Below are 26102 nucleotides of genomic sequence, written 5' to 3'. Positions count from 1 at the left end.
CCTTGGGGCGAAACACGTGCGCCACGCGGCGCAGACAACTTTACAGGGGGGGTGTCAGCACCCCCACATTCCCCCAACCTTAAATCAAACCATATCCCGAAATCAAAAATTAGCTACACAAGCTTTAACAAAAAAAATGATATCGCACGACCATAATGTCCTTGCACCACGACACCGCCGCTGGTCGACACTGCTGCACTGTCCGGCTAGACTTCACCTCAGTACCGGCCCCGCAACAGCAACGTTGCTGTCAGCGCGACGATCCGTCGCTAGCGCCGACACGTCTTCCAGTTGCGACCAGCACTCGCGAGGGCGCCGGACTGCAGGCAGTTGCGCAGGTCCCAGGCATCTCCATCGCCCGACCTCACGACCGCATTCCTGGCCAGCGACGCTGACGATGTGCAGGACAGCCGGCCGTGGATGACATCCCTCCCGCTGAATACATCAATAACAATAACAAAAAAAAATTGAAAGAAAACAATCGAGCAGGTCCTCGGGAAGGGAGCTTCGAGCTTTTCGTCCACGTGGTACGTTGGTCAGTACTGCTAGCTAATACATCGGTGGCGGCCGAGACGCCCATCAAAATAAAACAAAAATCACTTTTCCTAACTCGTGCTCACAAGAAAAAAAAAGTAAGGGAAGCAGAGCGCAACACCTCAACGCCACGATCCACCTAGTTGTGCCACGTGCGACAGGCGGCTGCGCAGAGCCTTAGGCCTAATGAGTCGCTCGGCAACAACCGGCATCCACCCAGCACCCAGCCTAGGCGCAGAAGAGGCAGCCGCGAGGAGACGTCCACTCTGTGAGGTGGCCCTATCGCTCGCCACACACAGCAGCTTGCCGAGCGATCGGCGTCCACCGCCCCGGGCGGTGTCACGACGCCCCGGCGCCGAGCCGATATACAAGTCAGCAACGACGCCCGGCTTCCTGAGCCCAAAGAGATAGAAGCTATTTACAGAAAATCGGACCACCCACGAGGCTTCCGTACTCACTCGCTTCGGCCCTGGCCTACAAACCACGTGCTCTAGGCTTTGCTCACCCCAGGATGCGGACCACATGGCTCTCGTCCTAATTCAACAACGCCTTTGAAAACCAACAACAACAAAAAATAACAACACTTGCAAGCAAAAAAAAAAAACAAATAGAAAGTCAACCTGCCGACAAATTCAAACATGCCACAAAACTAATCTCCTCGCCTCTCAACAAAGCACACCACCGACGCCAGCAAAGAAGTCCCCCCCAGGCCCACTCCACCCCGGCTCTAACAAAATCCCTGTATTGAACCACAAAAACTGTCATCCGACACTCCAAGAGCCCCACGTTGGGCGCCAGTGTGGGGTCTCGGCGAGGCGAACGCGCGCATCGCCACGCCACGCTCTTAGAGTGAACGGACACAGCAGACGCGGTCGGTACAAAGCACACAACATACATACATTTATTAACTAACTTAGACGACGATATCGTCCGCCGAATGTTACATCAATTTTAATTAACACGCTACCATACAAACAACATAATGCAGTGACACACTAAACACACAATAACATGATAAACACACACTAACACACCCAACACACTAACACATACCCAAGGCGGCGTCGCCAACGCCTGACTTTCCACGTGGGACCTCGGCGCGAAGCCCGCGGTGCCGAGCACCGGGGACCCACACTGCAGACAACCGTTAGCGGCAGCCGCCACGCGCAGAAGAGGCTCGCTCAACTCTCGCCCATCACCAAGGCCTGCCTTCCGCCAGGGGCCACCGCCGGTGCCACCACTCCACCAACAGTGGTACTCAAAGCGAACACAACGCCATCTATCGCCCGGTGATGGCCACCACCAAAATAAAGCCTTGGGGCGAGACACGTGCGCCACGCGGCGCAGACAACTTTACAGGGGGGGTGTCAGCACCCCCACAAGTTGCTTCAGCTCTGTCGTGAGCAGCTTCAGCACAAATTTCGCCGCAACTGCCTTCATGACCAAATATTCGATGGTAATGGAATGTGCGGAGAAAGTGTTGATGCCCACCTCTTCTGCACTTTCCTAGATAGTTACACGATGGTCCCTCATCACGACAGTGCTCATTTCGACAATGACCTGGTCATTTCGGCATATTGATGGCCGACTGGAGCGTGGCTCGCTTTCCACCGATGTGCGGCCATCTTTAAACCGGTTGCACCACTCTTTAATTTGTGTGTGACTCATAGGGTGATCACCGAAAGCAGGCTTGATCTTTCAAATAGTTACCAGTTGGATGTCACGCAGGTTCTGGCAAAATTTGATGCAGTAGCGCTGCTCCAGTCGCTCCGTCATTTTTCTTGCAATGAACAACCAACCAGAGCACTGCACACTACCTCACCCAAACACTGCGTCCCAGCAACTGACGCTATTGGCAGGTGGGAAAAATTCACGCATGTGCACGAAAGTTCAAGGTCGGCTGATGCAAGCGCACTTTTGTGAAATCCATTAGGTGCTCGCAAAAAAGAAAAGGTCAGATACTTTTCTAACAGACCTTGTATATACTTATACTCTTGTCTCATTTTGTACATAATAATAGTTTTATGCTCTCAACACTGATTTTTATTACAAGACCATGTTGGTGACTTTGAGTGATGAAGCTTGAATAAATGTGATTGAGTGAGTGATTTGACATATTATAGCAGTGCTAAAAAATGAGCAGATCACAACTAAGTGGTTACCCACTCTTTATTCCTTGGCTATAACACAAACAGCAAGCGATGTCAATTGCTTGCTGTTTGAACCCGCAGGTCGACGCCATGGCTATTGGTGGTGCTGACTTACATTCCCACGTTTAAAAATTCACATAGATACCCAATAACGTGGCGGGGGGGAAAGCCGCCGTGGTAGCTCAGTGGTATAGCATCGAACGCGTTACTCGAAGGTCGCATGTGTAGCGACCTTCGTTACTCGAAGGTCGCTACAATTGAACCCGCAGGTCGCGGGTTCAATTCCCGGCTGCGGCGGCTGCATTTCCGATGGAGGCGGAAATGTTGTAGGCCCGTGTGCTCAGATTTGGGTGCACGTTAAAGAACCCTAGGTGGTCAAAATTTCCGGAGCCCTCCACTACGGCGTCTCTCTTAATCATATGGTGGTTTTGGGACGTTAAACCCCACAAATCAATCAATCAATCAATTGCACATATAAATAATACTACAATTTACAGTAGAGTACTGTAACATCTTGCCCCGCCGTGGTGGTTAAGTGGTTATGGCTCTCGACTGCTAACTCGAAGGTCGCAGGACTGAATCCCGGGTGGTGTGGCTGCATTTTTGATGGAGCCGAAAATGTTCGAAGCCTGTGTTCTTGAATTTAGGTGCATGTTAATAGCACCCCAGAGAGTTTAAATTTCCGGACCCCTCCACTGCAGTGTCTCTAATAAACATATTGTGATTTTGGGACGTTAAACTTCAGATATTATTACCATAAAATCTTGAGCACACGCCCCTACTTGACCAAGCTTCCTCTTGCCCTTTCCGACTTCAAATATGCACCAGTGACCGAGCAAGTGTGTCGGTTACCCTCTGTGAACTGTCTCGTTAATTAGTGAGGCAATCGCCCAGCTTATACCAAGAACAGGTGTGTGTGTGTGTGTGTGTGTGTGTGTGTGTGTGTGTGTGTGTGTGTGTGTGTGTGTGTGTGTGTGTGTGTGTGTGTGTGTGTGTGTGTGTGTGTGTGTGTGTGTGTCCCGAAATGACCATGATAGCACGGCCAATTTAGAACTGGTCCATTTTAGTACGCCAGCGAACTCTGGTTGTGGTCCAAAAAACAAGGCAGAACAATCAACACACAAGCATGCACACTCGACAATGATTCAGAACAATACGCCGCCAATCACAGTATACTCAAAACAACGGGCTACACAACACAACAAGATACACTCAAAACAATGGGCCCAAACAACACACGCTACAATGAAATATCATGCATTAACTAAGACGCTTATAGACTAAAATGTTTGTCAAACGTATTCAGTCCAAAGTTCTTGGAACAAAGCTTGAATGCTTCTCTTCAAGGAAAAACTCACTCAAAGTCCTGCGCCGGTTATGTCCCGCTGCGTCCGAGGTTTCTTTTCTAGGAAACTCTCGTGTTGTCAAATGTCCGCACTTCAATAACAAAACTTCTTCGCTGGTAGCACATCAGCCACTCACGCGCTCTGACTGGAGAAGACATCTTCGCCCATGGGGGGTTGACACACACTCTTCTCCTGCTTCCAAGGCAAGCTTTCACCCTCAGGTGGAAAACACCCTTCTTCGTCTCTGTTTGGTCACTGTAGAACAAGCCTTTTCCTGGTAGCAAAAAATTCTCATCTCCTCATCTGACTCCCTCCGCTGCTGGCTTATATGCACTAGCCGTTGGGTTCCCAAAATTTCTAGGCATCTCGTCGGTGCACCGCACAGCCAAGGTTGTGGAAAGCGCGTGACCTTTCTTGTAACGTGACGCAACTCTGCAACGCCACACCCCTTTCTTTCGAGATGTTTCTAGAGATCACTCAGCGATAGATGTGAGGAGGCTGGTCGACGTGGCGGGGCTTATTTCTTATTTGTGCCCGCTTTTGTCGCGTCTGTGCGGCGCCTCAATTTCACGTAGTAGTTGGAATTTGGAGGCAGGCGCTTTGTAGTGCTCGTTTGTGACACCCTGCTGCCTGCACCCCCCTCCCCCAGCACTCTCCCTTCGTTTTTTTCTTTTTCCCAGCCTGTTCTTCACTACAGAATCCTGTAGTAGCAGTTTCTTGGAACTCGCGTTCTGTGAGTATTTAGTTATGAGCACGATATCTTAGTATTTATGCATTGTGGTGTCTTTGAGTTGCGTTCAGAGTTGGCACAAATTGTTGGAGAATTTAAAGAACATCTTTCTCTCCTTGTCATAACGCTTGATACTTGCGGTATGGTATGGATTTAGGCTGGGTGGTTGAAGAAAGGACACAAACCATACCGCTGTGGTTTGTGTGCTTTCTTTGTCCCATCATTAAGCACTGTTTTTCTGCTGGAGACTTCATATTGCACATGAAAATTCCCCCAAGGTCACTGAAAACAGTAAATGCTTGCGTATTCAATAATGCATTTTATTAGAAGTGCAGGTTTGCATTATTATTTTTAGAGAATGTTTTGCTGCCACCTCTAATTTTGGCCCATGACTGAACTGGGACCCACCCTCCAAATCTTGTTCGATTATCATTCACCATAAAGGAAAGTGCTCGATCGAGATTTTACGGTGTATGTCCGTTGTGGGCAATCATGGACAGTATCTAAAAGAAGCATTTCTATTTCCCAAAGCCGAAATGTATTTGTTTCATTTTATTGTGTTGGCTTTGACTGAACGCTTGATGATCTCATTATAGGTATGGTGAAAATCTAGACCCCCATGATGAAGAACTCAGCGTATCACCTTGCCCAGTTCCAGCCAAGGCACCACGCCTGTCCAACAAGAATCGTAATCGCAACACGGTAAGGAGGTGACACGTTGACTTTTTTCTTTAAGGGATCATGAACCACTCCTTGCGCTTGGTGAGGAAACACATCTTGTGTATAGCAGGCACTGGCATAAACATCTCAGCCAAATCTTACAGTCGTGTGGTGACGAAAAGAGTAAAATAGGAGCAATAAGTTACAGGAACACGACAGATTTCTGTAACTCCGCCCCTTCGTGACAGATTTGAGAAATTTTTGTGGCATCAGATTCATGAGGCAATGAATTCTGATACTGAGGTCATTAAATCATTACATGAAAAAATGGTTTATAATTCCTTCAATATCGTTCTCACTGTATGTTGCAAAGTCATAAGCAATACTCTGTTGTTTATTTCTTAGTTGTGCATAGTTGAAACCATAAAATGATGAATTGAGGTACATTTTAACTAGACATGTGTGAATATTATGAATTTCTAATATCCTTCTATTAATGTGTGCTATTCGATTCGCACTTCAATTTTGCTATTCAAATTCATTTGAACTTCCCAAAGACGAATACAATTAAAGTCTGATTGAAAGCAGGGTGTCTACCAACTTGTAAAACCTGAAAAAGTCGTGGAATTTCTGAAAAAACTGGCCTGATTATGGAAACTGATGGCAGTCTGTGCAACCATTACAAAAATAAGCGTTACCATTGATCAACGCTTTAAAAGTCGCTCCTTCGGCTGCAACTAGAGTTAATAACTAGAAGATGTGTGAAGAAGAAGATGTGCCTGCAGCGAGCAGCATCGCCAACGCCCGGCTCTCTCGGCTCGTGCTTCGGTTCGTTGCTGTGCCGATCGCTGGACGGTTGTTCACGCTGTCTCGTCGCTGTCTTTAACGACTCATAAACCTCCTCACATTTGGTGGAAGGTGCTGTTGATCCCCGTCGCTACACCCTGGAGCTGCGAAGCCGCACGCTACCACCTGTCATGACTGCCAACGCCACTACATCGACGCCTCCGCTCCAGTTCAACTGCCCTGGCCATCCTACGCTACGGGAGCCGAAGGTCTTCAGCGGTGCAGATGGGACCGACGTCGAAGACTGGCTCGAGCACTACGAACTGGTGAGCGCCAACAATAAATGGGATGAAGCCGACAAGCTGGGCCACGTGATATTTTATCTCACTGGCGTCGCCGAATTGTGGTTTAATAACCACAAACACAACATCCCCACATGGAGCGTCTTCAAGACGTCATGTGCTGAAGTGTTCGGTCGGCCGGCTGTCCGCAAGCAGAGGGCAGAACAGCGCCTGCGCGTCCGTTCTCAGCAGACTGGCGAGACCTTTACCAGCTATATTGAGGACGTCGTCGACCTTTGTCGACGTGTGAATGACACCATGCCCGAATCTGACAAGGTGAAAAACATCATGAAGGGCATCGACGACGGCGCATTTCAAATGCTCTTGGCAAGGAATCCAAGCACAGTTTCTGAAGTCGTCAGCTTGTGTCAGAGCTACGACGAGTTGAAAAAGCAACGCACTCTGACTAGGCAGCCTAAGCCTGGTGGTGAGTCGCTGTCCAGTTTCGACTCCATGCCGGACAATTCACCATTGCTTCAGCAAGTCCGAGCCTTCGTCCGTGAGGAAGTCGCCCGCCAACTTTCCCTAGTGCCCTTTACTCACGAGACCACCACCCTTCTACCTGCCCCGCTTCGCACTGCTATATCGGAAGAGGTTGCACAAGCTGTTCCTCTTGCGCACTACGAGCCACCTCTACCTAGCCGTGGTCCCTGCCCGGGTGGCGCACAGCCGGTAGGCGCTCCTGTCGTCTATCCACCAGCCGTTCAGCCTGTGGCCGCGCCCCTAACGTATGCAGCGCAGCCTGTGGCTCCTCCTGTCGCCTTTTCGCAAGAGATGCAGCCCGTAGCCGCGCCACTCACATATGCAGACGCTGTACGTAGGCTCCCGCAACCACCCTACACCACGCGCTCACAGCCCGCACACCCGGCTGCTTATACTGCACCTTGGGCGGCAGCACCAGTCGCCAATCCCCGGAGGACGCCCGATAACCGACCGATTTGTTACGCTTGCTTCACTCCCGGACATGTTGCTCGCTACAGCCGCCGTCGACCTCAGACGTTCGGCAACTATGCCCGGTCGTCGCATCCCGGCAGCCAACCCTTTGTCCAATACGGGCCCGTCTCGCCACCTCGCTATGCGCCTACTGACCACCTTGACTTCCAGCCGCAACGCGCACCCTCTCCTCGTCGGCGATCGCCCTCCCCCATGCGTCGCCGGCCCGGACCCTCCGACCAGGAAAACTAAGCAACGCAGTTCAAGAGGCAAGAACTGCGCCGTTTTCGAACTGTCTAAGCCCTCGCTCCTCTCCTGCTAACGTGGTCGCCGTAACTGTTGAAGGTTATTGTACTTTCGCCCTTGTGGACACTGGCGCCGCTGTTTCTGTTATTGCCGCTAATCTCTGCCGTTTATTACGCAAAGTAACGACGCCGCTTTCCGGACTGTCGCTTCACACCGCAAGCGCACAGCAGGTAACGCCTCTCGCAGCCTGTACTGCAAGAATCTCCATCGAAGGCATTCTTTACATTGTGGAGTTTATTGTTCTTCCTGTCTGTTCGCATGACGTCATCCTCGGATGGGACTTCCTATCCCGCCACAATGCCGTCATAGACTGCGCACGCGCCGAAGTTGAGTTTTCACCCTTGTGTGATGTCCCATTACTGGACGCTCCTCATCAGCCGCCGAAGTTGCTCGTTCATGAAGATACCGATATTCCGCCTGAAAATTGCGCCCTTGTTCCCGTTTCATGCAACGCCTACACTGACGCTACAGTTCTTTTTATGCCTTCCGATATCTTCAAATGTCGTCGAGCTTTGCCGCTGCCTTTTGCAACAATTGACCTTGCTGCCGGAAGAAGCAACATTTTCGTAAGCAATCCGCTTTCCACACCTGTCACATTGCTTGCGGGGGAATGTCTCGGTCGCGTGCAGGATCTCGACCCTTCGTTTTTGTTTGATGTCCCGGACGACTACTGCGACCACCCAAAAGCACTGTCGGCACTCGGGGAGTCATCCAATGATACGTTTTCCAGCGCCATCGCCGACACTCTCACTCCCACCGAACATGCCGACCTGCTGGATCTTCTGCATGAGTTCAGGAGTTCGTTCGATGTGTCGCAACCTCAACTGGGCCGCACATCACAAGTCAAACATCATGTTGACACTGGCCTACACCAGCCACTGCGTCAAAGACCATACCGTGTCTCCGCTGAAGAGCGCCGCGTCATCAACGATCAAGTCGAAGATATGCTTCGTAGAGACGTCATTCGACCATCTCACAGTCCCTGGGCGTCTCCCGTCGTCCTGGTGCGTAAGAAAGACGGATCTATTCGATTTTGCGTGGACTATCGTCGTTTGAATAAGATAACCCGCAAGGACGTCTATCCTTTGCCGCGCATTGATGACGCCATTGACACCCTTCACGGAGCGGAATTTTTCTCGTCGCTAGATTTGCGGTCTGGCTACTGGCAGGTCCCAATGGCAGAAGCCGATCGCCAAAAAACGGCATTTATTACACCAGACGGACTATATGAATTTAACGTCATGCCCTTTGGGCTTTGTAACGCGCCTGCCACGTTTGAACGTCTTATGGATAATACGCTACGTGGCCTCAAATGGAATATGTGCCTCTGTTACCTCGACGATGTCGTGGTTTTCTCTCATGACTTTCCTACGCACCTCCTTCGCCTCAGGCACGTTTTGAGTTGCCTGACCAACGCTGGTCTCCAGCTTAACCTGAAAAAATGCCGCTTCGCTGCACGCGAGCTCGTCATCCTAGGCCACATCGTGTCCAAGCACGGCGTATTACCAGACCCAGCAAAACTTCAAGCAGTCGCAGAATATCCTAAGCCGACGACCATGAAAGAACTTCGCAGTTTTGTAGGCCTATGCTCTTATTTCCGGCGCTTTGTTCGCAATTTTGCATCTATCATGTCACCGTTAACCCAGCTTCTTCGCGGTGACGTGAACCTCACCTCCTGGTCCCCTGCATGTGACGTTGCCTTCACTACTCTGCGCCGTCTGCTCACTTCCCCACCTATTCTTCGCCACTTCGACCCGACGGCTCCTACCGAAGTGCACACCGACGCCAGCGGCGTCGGGCTAGGCGCGGTCCTCGCTCAACGAAAGCCCGGCTATTCAGAATACGTTGTAGCCTACGCTAGCCGCACTCTGACGAAAGCCGAAACTAATTACAGCGTGACAGAAAAAGAGTGTTTGGCTCTGGTGTGGGCGCTTGGAAAGTTCCGGCCGTACTTATACGCATGAAAAAAAAAAAGGCATTGTGTAACTGTTGCTTCTTAGTGTAGATAGGAAAATATGCGCCTACCAAAGGAATACAACGTTTACGAACGTTTCCACACCCGCTCTAGGAGCTTTGTTCACAATAACAGCCATAAAAAAAGACACGGCATATTTAAGTACGCCTAAGTACGTGATGCAAGCACCGAGAGTACATTGTTGAAAGCATCCGGTCACTCCTGTTCAGTGTATGTGCGGTAGTCTGTATGTGCAAGGATTCCAGGTGCAGGCATAATGCATGCTTTCTGGCCAAAGCCAGAATATGCGCACTTGACCAGTCAATCTGGTCCCCCGTAGATTCCACGTGTTTATTTATTTATTTTTATTTTTATTTATTTATTACATACTGCAGTCCTATAAGGACCAAGCAGGAGGGCAGATGGGAAAGTTACATGTATCGCATGGTAGCGGTGAATACATATCAATAACCATGCTTTGGTCATACACACGTGCAGTATAGATATATAAACAAATACACCCATACATACATTTATACACACATTTTCAGGTAAAGAAAAAAACGTTGCACAGTGCAAAACTCATTGTAAACTAGAAAGTTGCAACGATCACACTATCTCTAGGTCAAGCAAAACAAAATCATTATACAGTAGAGCTCGTATTATGCAGTAGAGCTCGTAAAAGACAAATACGCACTTTTCCCAACAAACAATGAAAACCCACGACTAAAACATCCTCAACCGTTCGAGAGCTACACAAAAACTAGAAAAGCACCAGCAATCGGTCAGCAAACCTCTGAAACAAAGATGATAATTATTCTAGGGCAGCAAGCACCATCGCTGAAAAAGCAGCCTCAGTTCGCGCAGAGAAAACCGAACTCGGTAATGCATTCTAATCCGCAATTGTCCGCGGGAAGAAAGAGTATTTGAATAGATTTGTGCGGGCCTTGTAAGGAAGAAGATTGTGTGAGTGGTGATGTCTCGATGCTCGAGGTAAGAACAGCTTGACATAAGGGTTTGCGTTAAGCTTCAGGTGGCCATGAAAAAGCGAAAACAAAAATTTTAGCTTTTGGTTTTTCTCAGGAAAAAGCTTTTGGTTGCAACTTTGGTTGCTTTTGGTTGCAAGCTTTTGGTTTTTCTCAGGAAAAAGAACCAAGCAGATTTCATTGCAAAATAAATGCTTGGTTCCGGGGTTAAGGTGTTCTGCAATTTAATATTTTGCCAGGTTAAGCAAGAATAAAAAGTTTGCCAATTAAAGGTGATTAATCAGTGCTTAGTCATGATTATCACTAGTATACAGCAGGTAGAACTTTCCTAGAGTGCATGACTTTCTTTTTTTTTAAATCTTAGTAAGAGTTGGCAAGGACTTTTAGTATATACAGGCCCTCTCATGCCGTATTTTGGAATATCTCGAATGTTTTAAAAACCAAATTTCAGTTCTTAGCACATGCATAAAAGTAAATATCTGTTTCCTAGCAAGTTAGCACTGCTTAGTCTACCTTAAGCAAATTTTTGGTTTGGTTTGTAGGCTAAAACAACTGACTGTACTGGACCAACCCGCCGGTCATCGCGAGCATCCAAGAATGCGAGCAAGAAATGAGGCCTTCCGTCCTTCAGAACCACGTTTGGGCCATCTGTCTTTCTGGGCGGATAACTGTGTGATTACTGCTGCAGTCAGAGTGTGCCTTCATTTTTTTTTGTATTACAAAAACAGAAAAGAATAAAAAAAAATTTTTTTTTTTTTGCTTTGTGAGCAGTACTTTATTTACTGCAGAAAACCTTTTTGTGTGGTTGTAGAATGTTTTAGGGCTAGTTTGACTTAACTTGTTACCGCTGCATTACATTGTGTTCATTTCCACTGTCTATGCATTGTCTTGTCCATTTTGTTAATAAAAAATAGCAAATGTTGGGACATTAGCACAGTTAGCAGCATTGTTTGCTATTCTTATACCGACATCATGTATCCCACGTATTGTGTTTTTTCTACATTTGCAAATATAGGCTGTAACTCAAGAAAGATGGGTTGGTTTGTTTGCTGGCCTAAAAAGATTGACACTATAAGCGCACTTGCCACTATTTTCTTGTTCGCTGTATTTTAGTGCCATAAATCCAGCTTCTGTGGTGCAGACTGTAGCCTAAACTATGCAGTTCTTGTCAGTGGAATGCGTAAGTAACAATAAACTTACTGTGATATATTTTTTCTAGAGAAGGGGCACATTTGTAGTTGCAGTGTGTATGTGTGGCACTTGCAGCTATTTGGACGCCTATGTAATCTCATTTTGAGTCGCGTACGTTGCTTTGAGTGCATACATGCTAGGTGAAGTCACACACGCTAAACTCAGTAATGTGCGCTATTGACATTAGAGCAGTTGATTCACTTGTTACTAATCAAGTTGTTGTCATAGTCCTTTTAGCTGCCACAGTTGTGGATGAGACACTTGTTTGGCATGCTGCCGAACTCAGACGCAACATTAAGGGGTAATGGTTGTGGCTAGAATGCAATATTTGTGACTGTGTTTCCATGATGTGTTTACACTGTAAATATATGGACTCAGTGCTGCTAAAAGCATAATGTGAATCATGCTCAGTAGGAGCCTAGTGACTGATATTTTTCCCATTTTGACTGCATCACTTGTGCCTACAGTCTTATGTGTTCATTAGAGCCACATCTGAGTGTTCTCGAACACCTTTGGCCAAGCAATTTACAAATAATTGTGGCTATGAAGAAAAAGTTTCTTACATGTAGCTATCTGCACATGCTACAGGATAGAGCAAAATTTATATTTATATTCATATTGCCTTGTCAACTGATGGTATGGAAGTGTATTATAATCAAAAAGATGCATATGCCCTGCTAGCCCACGAGTGCTGTATGCACGCGAGCTGTCAGGGATGACTCGTGGGTATACCAGGCTGTGAAAGCAGTTAACTAGAGTACAGTGAACTCTAGTCAGCGAAAATTCCTCATGGGTATTACACCATACGAAGACGTATTTTGCACTTAGCCAAAGAATATCTCTTGACTACGGCATAAAGACTCAAGTGTAAATTTACTCGTATATATAGTAGGACCACAAAGGCTTTTTTTACACTCAATTTTCGCATTATCAGTCTATTTTTTTCATCTTGCCGTTAAAAATGTGTTCCGTTTTTGTGGTGTGCAGTTTACCCAACTGTTTTTGAAAATAAATTTTGTATTACATTATTTCTGTGTTCTACATAATGTTATTTTCTTTTTGGCAGATTTATTGGTTAATAGTGCTCCATTGTGCATTGGTTTTAAGAGCCATGATTTCTACTGTACTATACCTTTTTATATTACAATACAATGTTGAACATTGCCATCATAAGTTGTTTTTATAGAAAATAAGTTCAACCACACTGTCCTGAAGTGCCTTATACTTCACTTGCAATTAGAAATTGGTTGTACAAGTTAGTGGATGTAAATATGCATAAAAGAGAACACATTAACAGCTCATTTTTTGCAGGCTGGAAGTGTGTATTGGCTGAAATTAAAGTTGCATTCAGTTGCTATTACCATCTCAGTTAGTGCAATTCTACAAGTCTGACTAAGTAGCACCGTTGATACTATAACGTGTTTCCTCGTACTATCCATGTATTGCGCAGACTTCGCTAACATCGCGTGACGAGACTCCACAGCCTATGTTTACTCCAAAATGCCAGTAGTTGTCGATCCCGTATCTGAGCCTCAAGACAAAGTTGCACAGCCGTACTGAACAAGTTACGACTGCCCAAATTTTCTTTACTGCTACAACACACGCTGCACGTAGTGGCTCTTTTTTTACTCACGTGTGTTCTGCAGTACTTAAAGGCCCACTCGCCAGGTTTGACAATTTTGAGCTGACGAGGGCAATGCATGCATTGGGTGTTCATTATCACATCTCCCAAAATTTGCCATGCCAAGCGCCGCGGAAATGGGTCAAATTTCAAGATGAACGCTACTTGCCCTTCCTTTCGCGGGCACGCGCCCAGAGAATGAAGGCATGACGTAGAGGTAGGAATTTACCTTTGTAGATAGTAATGCTGCGAGGACTGTCCTCTGCGTAGACGACGGTGCTCTGACGTGGCCGACAGTAGCATGTGGCACAATTAACATTATTTCACCTGACATGTGTAGTTTGTGTAATTTGTGGCCTGAATAAATTAATAAAACTTGAGATAAACATGAGACACAAAAAAGTAAATTTAAATGAGATGCTGGGCTAATGTGCCTGCGTTTTACATACATTCATGTCCCTGCGATGAGCACATCGAGCAGACATTAGCTGTACAAACTAAATGGTCCTTTGCGTTCGAGTAATCAATATGCTCATCTATTCTACCACATCTAATTCGAAACGAACGTGCAACGAGGCATTCATCCCGCAGAAACAGGCAGTGGACTACAAGATAATGTTGGTCAACAAAGCAATGCCGCTCGCATGCTCAGGGGTTAGGCTCCTCAGGGATGTTATGTGCACATAACTGTTTGCTCGGATGCTGGAAAGGATAGGGAAGTACGTGGTCAGGGGTTAGGCTTCTCGGGGATGTTATGTGCACATAACTGTTTGCTCAGATGCTGGAAAGGATAGGGAAGTACGTGGGGCGAGCAGCAAGGGTTTCAAGCTCGCCTCCTTTCATCATGGTTTCAAGCCGCTTAAAAATTCGTTTTCTTCACTCGTAATGAACCGATTGAAAAATTTTGGTGGCATAATGCTCTTCTTTAAACATGTAACTGCCAGCATTTAACTAGAATTATTTATGGGGCCTGGTTAGGGGCCCTTTAAATAATGGGAATTGCATTTGGCTGCTCAGTGGAGAATCATGGTCGTGATATAGGTTTTCTTCGCGGTATTCAGCTTATTATTTCACACCCACATTGACATTCAGGGTAGGGTACAATTTGGGCTGGTTGATTTACGATTACCGCTAGAAAGGTGGTGCTAAAAACATGGGACAAAGAAAGAACATAGACCACAGCACTATGATCTGTATTCTGCCATAGTCCCATCTTTTTAGTGTTGTTTTTCTACTGGTATTCTTTCTCTCTCTCTCTCTCTCTGTGTTTAATAGGAGCATTTAAATGACCATACTAATACTAGCCCTGAAGAAATTGAGACTACAATGTAAATACTGGGTCATTCAATAAAAAAGCTGGGATGGAGAGAGACCTTAACAGGTTTGGGAATGAGAAAAAACGAAAAAACTAATGCATATAGCCCACTTGCCACTTTGTGACATGGCAACAGGACAGTTAAATTGCTTCTCATAGTGACCACAGTTAAAAATTATTGCAGTAACAAGCTTCTTAGCCTTAAAGCTGCAGAAATAACTAGTGGGTGCAAAACACACTAGACAAGATGAAGACAACAGATGGGACAGAGCACATAAATTCAATTGAGCATTTATTTGTCATAAAAAACAAATTTACAAGCTGCACAACGCCCAAAAGGTCACTAAAAAAACCCCCACAAACGCCATTAAATTTAACTCTTTGCATGTGTAGTAAAAAAACAAATTTACAAGCTGCACAACGCCCAAAAGGTCACTAAAAAAACCCACAAAAGCCATTAATTTTGCATGCTTATGCAACCTACATGTGCCACACCTAACCAACTGGTTTCATGTGCAGATTTTTTTCGAGGAATCTGCATTCTTTATTGCTGAAAGCTAGTGACGGTGCACTCACAACTTTCCTTGTCTCAATGCACAAGGGTGCAGTGAAATTGCGCTGCATGCATACACATTTGGCAATCGTCGGCGAGATGGCCAGCAGCTATGACAGCACTGACAGGTGCACAGTGTTCCCTCAAACAGTAAGCAACGACCCATCTGATCACTGTAGAGCTTTTCGCATGACTGTGAAATCTACTTGAATTGAGAAGGTGCACAGTGTCGCACCGTTTAAAAAAGTATAGCACTGAAGTGTGGGGTTTCAGTAGTTCTTATTGTGCCGAAAAAACTCTCCAGCATGTGCAGCATGGTCAATGCTGTTGAGGGTGCACGAGCCTGCGACAAAAAGCATGCCAAGCATTTTGTAGAATGCTTTGTTGCAGTGGTTTACTCGATTCCACTGTCATGCGGAACCCCTTGCATTCGTCAGACAGGTCGTCGCTTAAACGACCGTTTGAGAGAACACCGTGCAGCTGTCGGTGCTATCGCGACTGCTAGCCATTTGGTTGACTACTGCCCAAGGTGCATGTGTACAGCGCAGTTTCCCTGCATCCGTGTGCTCAGGCAGTTGCGAGGGCCATTAGACAGAAATTTTCTAGGCTTTTTCCATCCTTAAAGTTTCACTTTGTAACCAAACTTGGTAAAGTGACCTTGTAAGGAACCTTCTACGAATAAACAGTGTCAAAAGTAGAGAAAAGAAAGGTAACTACCAACAGTAGTTGTTTAGTATTCAGCATCAGTATATGTTGAGAGAGGAGAAAAATTTCTTAAAAGCGAGCTGACCGGGTTTTCACACTTTTGTTTCAAATTGTATACAAGAGAATCTCAAAGCAGCTAAAAAAATGACACACTTACACAGGCACATAAATATGAATGCATCAAAAGAGTTCCGGTACACAGGTGTAAATCATATCCACATTCGTCAAAATGTATACTATGACAATGCAGTCTGCCACCCAGAGCATTATGGGCGTTATGCTGATATACAAAACAACCTGAACCAACCAATGCATCACTCAATATGCTGCTGAAAAATCGTCAGTGTACCAGTAAGACTTGTTGGGCCAGTTGGTAGATGTTTCATAAAACCAGTGACGTACTAACTATTTCGCGAGTGGGTGGGGGGGGTGGGGGGCAAACCTACAGCATGCGTCAGCTGTGATGCATATATATATATATATAATATATATATATATATATATATATATATATATATATATATATATATATATATATATATATATATATATATATCCTTGGCATTATTATCTGTTAGCTCTCACTAATATTGTGTCAAAACACGGAAAAACGAGCCCTTAAGTATACATTCCTTTAAATATATATATATGAGATCAAACAGACAATAATGCCGAGAAAAGTATAGGGGAAGTTATTAGACCAAATTGTAATGTATATGCGAAGGAAGAAAAGTGGGTGAAAAGATAACTTGCCGTGGGCAGGAACCGAACCTGCGATCTTCGAGTAACGCGTTTGATGCTATACCACTGAGCTACCACGGCGGCTTTCCCCCCCCGCCACGTTATTGGGTATCTATGTGAATTTTTAAACGTGGGAATGTGAGTCAGCACCACCAATAGCCATGGCGTCGAGTGTGGTACACTTTTTATGAGCCTGTTTGGCGTCACATAGCACATGAACTTATCACGAGTGGGCAGCTGACCAATAGTCCCTCGTATACAACCTAAAGGCACCAAGTCTGCCAGTACGAGACCCTCGTTAATGAATAGGGAAAGAAGTGTATACTTAAGCACTCGGTTGTTTTGTGTTTGACAAAATGATGACGAGATCTAACAGACACTAATGCCTAGGAAGGTATAAGGGAAGTTATTAGACCCAATTGTAATGTAAATGGGAAGAAAAAGAAAGTGGGTGAAAAGATAACTTAAGTTCAATCGCACTTTAAAAGGTTGAAGAATGGTGCCCTTGGCTCCATTTCCGCGTGCAATATGCGACGCTCATCTTGCTATCACGCTTCTCTCTCTCTGATTATGCTTTGGCAGTTAACATCTACAAACACCATAATAGTTTAATAAATTTATCATGGATGTTAGTCGTTGGGATGGAGACGTACCAAGTGTCGAGGATACATATATACACATTAAACGGGGCTATAGCTGTATACATTCGGCAAACCCTCATTTATTAATGTACAGTAAATATTCAATTACCTCTGTAAAGGCGTGTTTTACTTTAGCATTTTACTGCCGCAATAGCTCACACTTCCAAGTTACTATAAGCAAGGCTGACCAGGTTAATCAGAGACTAAAGCGGAAATAATTTTTGGCATTTCAGTGCGGAAAAACTTATACATGAAAAATGATTTGTCGCACTCATCGACTTGCAACAGCTTCGACAGAGAAGGGGTGATGATATACCCTTTCCGAAGAAAATTATTTTCGGGAAGCCGCGAATGATTTGACCGGATAAAAAGTTTGCTCGTTCCAATCCGTAACTGCATCAACAAGTCGCAGCAGAATAAAAGCCTGAACAAGTGATAAAATATTATAGGGCCCCTGTTCAGCACTTGCCTGCTTTGAAATACTACAGCACAAGACGCGAAAACGTCGCATAGGCGACCCGCACTGCAAAGGACCTACTAGGAAAATCATCACAGCGGAAATGTTGGCAAAATTTCTCTACATTGTAGCATTGCCTCGTAACATTTTCATTCTGCTGTAAGAACATAATGGAGTTATTACTGTTGAGATGGAAAACTTCGCCTTACTTGTTGGTTTCCCAAGCGTGCAGCCAAGAGTGACCACTGTCGAATGTGGGGGGGCTCAGCCCCCCCCCCCCCCCCCCAACTTTTCTCAGTGAAGGGGCTCGTGCTCCCTTTGCCCCCACGGCTGATACGCCTATGCATAAAACACCCTTTCCTTTCACCTGTTATTCGGTCTTTTTTGTTTTATGAATCAGCAATGTCAATTTCACATTCAGTGAGGAGTGGCTTTTAGCATGTGTATTCCATACAGAGTGTGACATTCATGAATATATTTTAGGGCTAATAATGGCAAGTGCTGAAAGCTCTGATAGTAGTTCATAGTTTAGCTACGCAGGGTAAAAAGACAGCTTGTTTAGACACGACTTTATTGCTTGCCGACTACGAAAAGAAATGTTTACTTTCCTTGAAACTGGTGTGCTAATCGATGAATATACTGTAGAGAAACCTATGTATAGGTGAAAAAAATAGACCGAACGCTGTTTAAGGTTCCAACTTCTTCTCTGCAGTGCTCGCGTGCACGTGTTTATTACTACATCATCTTTTTCAACATATACAATGTCACAACCATAAATATGACCACTTTTTGTAAAATTTGAATTAGCACTACTTAGCAAAATAAAAGGTGATGCATGTGGAAAAACACTTGCAGATAAAATTTTGGCAATTTGGATTTATCTAATAAACTGCAATTTCATAAGGGCAATTTTAAGGTTTAAGGCATTTTCAAAGCTGAAAATTATTGAAAGGTGTTTTGTATTGAAGTATTTGTGCTTGTGCATGTACATGTTTGTGCGGTCAAACCTTCCAACCATCTAAAATACACTTATCGAATTCTCATATTTTCGTGGTCAGATGTCACTTCATCAAAGATTTCAGAGTAGTGAAAATAACATTAATAATAATAATAGCTTCACTTTTCAAGAATATGAGGGGGGCTGGGAGAAAAAGTCGAGGAGCAGCTTGAGTAGCTCCTGGCCCTCAAAAGTACACTCTAGCAATTATACAGCAGTGCACATGAACAGCCTTATTAACAGGGTAAATAAAACACTAAGTGAGGAAATATTGAGTGGAGAAGCACAATCATCAGTAACAATGCAATTTCATTGGAAATAATTATTAATAAAATCGGATTGGAACAACCTATAATGTTTACAATTTTCTGATAAATCCCCAATGAATTGGGGATTCACCAGAAATAAACTCTGATAAATGCCGAATGAATTTCTTCCCCAAAAATAAACTCCAAAAAGCACCCTCTGAATTAAAAAAAAAAACTTCAAAAACACAGAGGCCTAGCTACAACACAACAAATAATGCCAACTGATGATGATGTATGGATTTCAGTGCCACAAGGGCCAGCTCTGGCCAAACAGCATCAAGAAAGTCAGTTTGTTTCAACAAAAAAGTGAAGGAAGAAAGATGTTTAATGACTTGTAGAAGAAGAGGTTAGCTCGTAATGAGTTTCTAGCTTGCTACTTCTCAAACAAAAAGGTCAATTACTATGAGCATATGAAATGTACCTGTGTAGAAGCATAAAACATGTTCAAAACAATGTAAACTAAGCACACTTAGTGAATGACTTGGCTATTTCAAAATATGTGGCTAGCAAGAGAAATTTACACTCAAGTGCGCTGACCACCAAATGACTTTATTGGTTACAAAACGCATTCATATACAGTAGACTTGCCATAATTCAAACGTTTGGTTCATTTGAACAAACTTCAAACTTAGGTTGCTCCAGTATACTTCCAAAATTATTTTAAAATCAATTAAATGAAACTCCTTCATTACATTAATTCAGTTACTTCACTTTTTGCTTGTCTGTGGCAGAAAATATAACAGCAGACAATCCCACGTTGAGTGAAGAAGAAAGAAAAAGAAGAAAAAAAGAAAGATGGTCTGACCTTGATCTATTTTACGTGCAGCAGTACACTAATATACCAAAAAGCGTACCAAGAGCAACCAAAGGCTTTCAACTGTCACAGGACACAGCACATTTTGTCCCTTGATTGCACACGCATGAATGCGGAGTATAATAATAAGCACCAGTATGATTCCTAACATCTAAAAACAGTACTGGCAATCATTTAGAGATGTCTATGACATTATAAAAAATTCCACCAGTTTTCTTTTTATGAAACTCCTGAATTTCCAAGTCACTCGGTTGGCACCTATGTGTTTGTGAATATTTTATAACACAGGTTGGTATGTTGCCTCAAGTCATATTTGTGAAAATACTTAAAATTCAAAATATCAAAAATTCAAGCCAAATCCTGGCATTTCCTTCAGTTTGAATTATCGAGCCTACTGTATACAGCCAAGACAGCAGACAGCTTAACAATAGGGTTAGCAAAGCTTTGCGTTGGTGTTTATCCCCATTGCACATGTGTCATATGCTATCCTTTCGAGTACTCAAGCTACGAAAATAACATGTCCCTCAACAAATTAACGCTATGAACCCTATTCTAAAACTGTCTATTAAACACGGTGATAAACATTCAGCCTGAAATTATGAGTCACATCTCCATGGTACAGGATGAAATGACTGTCGCCCATTGTGTCAGACACATCCGTTTACACCATGAACTCAAAGCAACTTCCCCACATTGCTATTCTTTAGATTTATTTAACATAACTGAAGGTTTCGTTAAATGTCTACTGTGTTGCTTTTGCTATAAGTTCTAGAGAAAGGGTTGTAGTACAGTTATGGGGTTTTTTAAGTGTACAAATGCGCTGTGGGTAAAGAATGGTTCGTTCTTCTAGGTGCCTGGTATTTAAGAGCTGCAGTCCTTCAGAACACGTAATGCCATGCACTTAATCTTACAAATCAAGCTGGTGAAGCAATCGAATGCACTTAAAATTTTTTATGCTTCCTAAAGACAAATGGTAATCTAGTTTACAAATGTCGCTCGTCAGCTCAACACAACAAATCCAGTAAATATGCCAGGACCAATGTTTACACACTATTCATTAGGAAACAGTTTTCACATATGTAATTAGGCCATAAGAACACAATTTTTTTTATAAACAATGACACATATTCTGTCATAACAGAAAGTTAGCAGAAAGTTAGCAATTAACTGTTTGAATTGGTCAAGGTACTTCTCCCATGCAGCTGCAGTCATCAATTTCATAGCAAAGTGGAAGCATAGTGGAGGAGTACAGGAGCATCATTTCAAAGTTGTCAATACTCTGCTACACACGCATTGCATGTACAAATATACATAGCAAGTATATTTGGATATTACTTTTTTTTTGCCTAGAAATGGTGGACCTGGCATCATCGTGGTGTTGCGAAGACTAAATTTTCCAGCATTGTTGTAATAAGGGTAGGTATGTTGTAGTCCGTCATGAAAATAATCAGCAAGGGTCGTACATGTTTCTTAAAACAATGCTTGCACATGGCAAGTGCAAACACTACAGAAACAGAGCAAATCAGTTGCACCATTACATGTCTACCTCTTGAGCACTGCAGCCAAGCTGGTTTGTAAGAGGTACTACAGTAAAGAATTTAGCTTGCTCTAGTGCTTCTTCGATTCTTTTCAATAGATAAAGGGGTGTCCATATTATACAAAAGAAAATTAGCATGAAACTTTTAATCAGTACTACTTTATACAGAAAATCATATCACTACATATGCGAGTCTTTGCACAGGACACTTCAGCAAATCATCCATGCACTTTATGCTTATGTTGCAACAGCTGCAGCCTATCACTGCAAGATATAAAACAAAATTGGAGGATGCTTGAGCTTCGACTTCAAGTGTAGAATGTGATAGCGTAATCTGGCCCCGTGCGCATTGCCTGCTAAGTGCTATTCGGCTTCAGTTCTCGGTGCATCCATTAAATGTGCCACAAGGAAACTCATAACTGAGCATGTAACATTGGCCGTTTCAAACTATCTTAGAATGCCTAGTGCAAGTACGGCTATTAAGTGCCTAATACACCATAATTTCTTTTTTTTTGCGAATCAGCGAAAGGCCCACTGTAAGGCAATATGTGGATCTACACAGCTGTTCACTTTGTTGATGCTTCTGCTGCTGACAATCATTAAATATGTCCGAGTGCTCTGTAATGGGTTGGTCTTTAAAAAACTTACTCGCTGCGCAATTCACATGTTTTAACACCTAGCACGATTCTGTGCTAGCTCCATGCAAGATTGAATGCATTTAGAAGACTCTTTCCACTACATGACATTCATAATTTTTTTTTTCCGAAGCAGTTTCAAGCAGCAGCATCGCTCTTTGTAGAACACACACTTGTTGCACAGATGGCCTGGGTTCGATTCTCCCTCGAACCAAAGATGTTTTGTGAATTATTTTATTTGCACCTTTCTTGATTTTTCGGTCATGGACAAGATGGTTTTCTACTCACAATAGACGACGCCGATGCATTAAAGTACCGGGAGTGTTGATATAGTGTCACTGTCAAATACCACAGTTCAACTTAGAGACCTCGCATCCACTCCAGCCAAACCTTCCGGTAGTCTCTCAGAACTTCCTCTGCACTGGGACGCTCTTCTGGCTGATGCAGTTTGCACCGACGATGAATCGCAAACAGATGAAACTTAAAGCTTTCGGCCTCGCTACTCTTTCCCAGAAACCACAGACAGACATCTGGAATTTTCCAAATGTCACACCCTATTGTGCAGAGCGACTCCTGCGGCAGCACTCCTCGCTGTTCGGGTGCCAGCAGTTCCCCTTGCAATGGTGGTGAACCACAAGCAGCCCTTTTAGTAAAAGTGGCATACGGTAAGGCATCCATGTCATTGAGTCGTAAAGTGAGGTCAGGGTGAACCAAATACTGTGACAGGGTTTTCAACACGGTGTTTGAGTCACACATAACACGACTGTGAGCATGGAGATACTCCAGGACCGCAACGTAGCTGAGGCATAGGGAAAAACGCTTCGACAGGGTGTTGTACCTGTGGAAAGGGCATTCAGTGTATAGATAAAGCAGAAATGTGGGGAAGAACAACACAAGTTCCTTAAGTTTCAGAGAAATAACAATTGCATGAGTGCACTTCTGTTGCAATTTACCCATGCACTTGCTTTGTAAGTGTGCCCAACAGCAATGGCAGTTGCTTGTAAGCGCAATAACTGAAAGTGCATTTAGCACGTGCAATAGTCTGAATTATGTGGGTAATAAAGAACTCAGAAACCTTTAAAAATATATTTTTTCAAGGCGAAATCGCGACACTTACCTATTAAGTTCTGTGTTGAAAAGGCTTTGCAGCTCTGCTGCAGAACCAAGAGCAAAGTACTCTGTGACAAGTGTGTTGTTACATGATCCTATATATTGAGCTGTGTAATCAGCGTTGCCCAAAAGTTGGTACATCTGTAAATTGTGCTGAAAGTCCGACTCAAACCGAGCTTCGGTCAAATTTGACAGGGCCACAATGTGATGTTTCCATTTCGCAACGTATACCTGCAAGGACATGAAAACCGGTGAAGCACAGTGTTTTGCCTTTCACTCGGAGCATCTCTGTTTCGAGGTTGCAATTGAAAACGCACATTTTTTACTGTGCCGGATGCTAGCAAGTCGAGTACATGGACTTCACGTTTTATATCCTCGCAAGACAAGACATCGTGGCAGTCGGACATCCCGCGCAGTGCAAAGGTGCCGCTGGGACACGCAGGCCTGCACGACAACTTGTCGGCATTCGTCACGTCCTCCCAACATACCGGCGCTCGTTCGCCGTTTTTCCTGGAATAGCACCAAATAATCGCAAGCACGACGACGCAGAGCAGCCACACAATACTACGCCTACACATGCAAAGCTTCTTTGCATGAAAATGAACTTCTTATGAAGAAGCAACAAGTAAAACGCATCAGAAACACCTATAACCGTGCACTTCGCAAATCGCGCCAGACACTTCCGAGAGGATAAGCAATCCCGTTTTGTCAAAAAGTTCAAAACAGTTTGCAAGTGCGCGCGTTAATAATGAATATAAATAAAAGTGAACACTGTGCGCATCTGACCATTCTGCTTCTAAATACGGGAACGTCCTGCCAGTCCTGCTTCGCGTTTTCGTTGGCCCGCGTTCAGGCGGGTTTCAGCCTGTTTTGATATGGCGCGCGCATGGTGTTTTCGGGCGCGCACTTCATTTCGGTGTAATCATAGTTGCTGCACAATTTAGACCTGCTTACTGTGCACTCGTAGCTGCTACAGTGCAGATTTAGCGATGAAAACTAATTCCTGATATGTTAAGGGAAACGTCCCAAAGCTGCGACGTCGCACTGTGACTTTGACAAGTCAGCGATGGACAACGAGGCGATTCGCGGGAAAATCAGGAAGTGTATCACAAGCAAGAATTTAAAGCCAGTAAGTACCGACAGTCAGTCATATTTGTGGGATTTGTTCGATAACTTGTGTAACCCTGTCCTGGTTCATCCTAGGTGCACCAATTTTTGCTGAACAATGCGGCCAAAGGTGGATCGGACGTATCGGCAATTGCAAAAAAAGTTATCGAAGGTAAACAGTGTGCTCCTATTAGAACATTTAGTGCGAAAGTAAAACAGAGCCCCGCAGCGTTTCATGGTCCTATATTGTCTTTACTTCAGAACTTCCCGACAATGACTTCGGACGAGAACAGCATAAGGAGATGTTTGACATCATCCTGTCTATATTGAAAAAGTTTGATCTCTCACCTGAAATCTCCTCTTCACTTATAGGAGTTCTCAATTCTGAGGTAAGTACGCAAAAATGACCGTGTACTTAAGATTATGGCGCACTGAAGAAATCCAGATGGTCAAAGTTGATCGGGGATCGCATATACCTCTTAATCACATCGTGGTTTTAGCGCCTAAATACCTTACCCTCCACAAATTTCAACTACTGGAATACACAAGAATATCGCTGTTAACATAGAGGAATACTATAGCATCAGTGAGCGGGTGCAAAGTATCGTTCTAAAGTTTAACAAAATGTACAAGATGAAGGTAATACAGACCTACTCGCCGACATCGAGCCATGATGATAATTTGGTCGAATGCTTCTACGAAGACGTAGAGTCAGCGATCAATAAAGTAAAGGCAGTACACTATACTGATAGGCGACTTCAATGCCAAAGTAGGCAAGAAATAGGCCGGAGACCAAGCAGTGAGGGAATATGGCATTGGCTCTGAAAATGCCAAAAGGGAGTTATTAGTAGTGTTTGCAGAACGTAATGATTTACAGATCTTGAATACCTTCCACACAGATATGGGCTAACTATAATTGGATGTGGCAGAGTCCTAATGACGAAACTAAAAATGGAATAGACTTCTTTCTGTGTGCACACCCAGGCATTATACAGGGTGTAGAGGTAGTTGGCTAGATTTGATGCAGTGACCATAAAATACTAAGAACTCGAATTCACCTAGATTTAAAAAAGCAAAGGCATAAACTGATACACAAGAAGCCAAATAATGAGCTAGTGATGAGAGGGAAAGTAGAGGAATTCATAGTTTCACTTCAGAATAGACTCGCGGCTCTAAACGAGGTAACTGACATGATGAATGACATGATGAATGATGACATGAGCTTTTACATGATGAATGATAATCTAACTGGTATCATTAAGGAGTGTGCAGTGGAAGTCGAGGTATACAGTTATTACACAGGCAAACTATCCCAGGAAATGAAAAACCTCACTAAAAAAGGCGAGGCCTGCGCGGATGGTACAGCACAGTCACAGCAAAAGCTAGAAGAGTCGCCTTTCAGAGCCTTTTTGTGAACACTCATTGGATAACTGCTGCAAGCACACTTGCTTGATACCCACTACGGCCGGTGGTCTAGTGGCTAAGGTACTCGGCTGCTGACCCGCAGGGCGCGGGTTCGAATCCCGGCTGCGGCGGCTGCATTTCCGATGGAGGCGGAAATGTTGTAGGCCCGTGTACTCAGATTTGGGTGCACGTTAAAGAACCCCAGGTGGTCTAAATTTCCGGAGCCCTCCACTACGGCGT

General features: G+C 44.3%; 3 protein-coding genes across 4 annotated transcripts in view; 2 read left to right on the top strand and 1 right to left on the bottom strand.

The window, feature by feature from the left end:
* Positions 1–12945, top strand: part of LOC119175869 (receptor expression-enhancing protein 2) — a 75508-nt gene extending 62563 nt beyond the window's left edge. Inside the window, exons 8-9 of the mRNA XM_037426885.2 lie at positions 5357–5462; positions 11269–12945. Coding sequence (XP_037282782.1) covers positions 5357–5462; positions 11269–11340 — 178 coding nt within the window. The 3' untranslated portion in view covers positions 11341–12945. The remainder of the gene's footprint in view (positions 1–5356; positions 5463–11268) is intronic.
* Positions 12946–22171: 9226 nt separating this feature from the next.
* Positions 22172–24136, bottom strand: LOC119175867 (protein O-mannose kinase). The gene is made up of 3 exons (XM_037426884.2): positions 23669–24136; positions 23359–23582; positions 22172–23079 (listed from the first exon to the last, which is right to left on the bottom strand). The coding sequence occupies exons 1-3, from the start codon at positions 23927–23929 to the stop codon at positions 22602–22604; spliced, it is 963 nt and encodes a 320-aa protein (XP_037282781.2). The 5' UTR covers positions 23930–24136; the 3' UTR covers positions 22172–22601.
* Positions 24137–24271: 135 nt separating this feature from the next.
* Positions 24272–26102, top strand: part of FANCI (Fanconi anemia complementation group I) — a 98873-nt gene continuing 97042 nt past the window's right edge. For both annotated transcript variants that reach the window (XM_037426883.2, XM_037426882.2), the window contains exons 1-3: positions 24272–24480; positions 24555–24630; positions 24720–24847. In XM_037426883.2, the coding sequence (XP_037282780.2) occupies positions 24418–24480; positions 24555–24630; positions 24720–24847 (267 nt within the window). In that variant the 5' untranslated portion in view covers positions 24272–24417. The remainder of the gene's footprint in view (positions 24481–24554; positions 24631–24719; positions 24848–26102) is intronic.

Source organism: Rhipicephalus microplus, chromosome X (genome assembly GCF_043290135.1).
Source record: "Rhipicephalus microplus isolate Deutch F79 chromosome X, USDA_Rmic, whole genome shotgun sequence".
Classification (NCBI taxonomy): domain Eukaryota; kingdom Metazoa; phylum Arthropoda; class Arachnida; order Ixodida; family Ixodidae; genus Rhipicephalus; species Rhipicephalus microplus.
Note: the sequence above shows the minus strand (reverse complement) of the source record. Positions and strands in the feature narration are given on the sequence as shown.

What these genes read in the sequence shown, in the direction of transcription:
- LOC119175867 (XM_037426884.2), bottom strand. Translation starts at nt 23,929, where the DNA reads ATGTGTAGGCGTAGTATTGTGTGGCTGCTCTGCGTCGTCGTGCTTGCG. An exon ending in CATCCGGCACAGTAAAAAAT is followed by an intron (nt 23,583 to 23,668) that starts GTGCGTTTTCAA and finishes ATGTCCTTGCAG; the next exon opens with GTATACGTTGCGAAATGGAA. An exon ending in TTCAACACAGAACTTAATAG is followed by an intron (nt 23,080 to 23,358) that starts GTAAGTGTCGCG and finishes CCCTTTCCACAG; the next exon opens with GTACAACACCCTGTCGAAGC.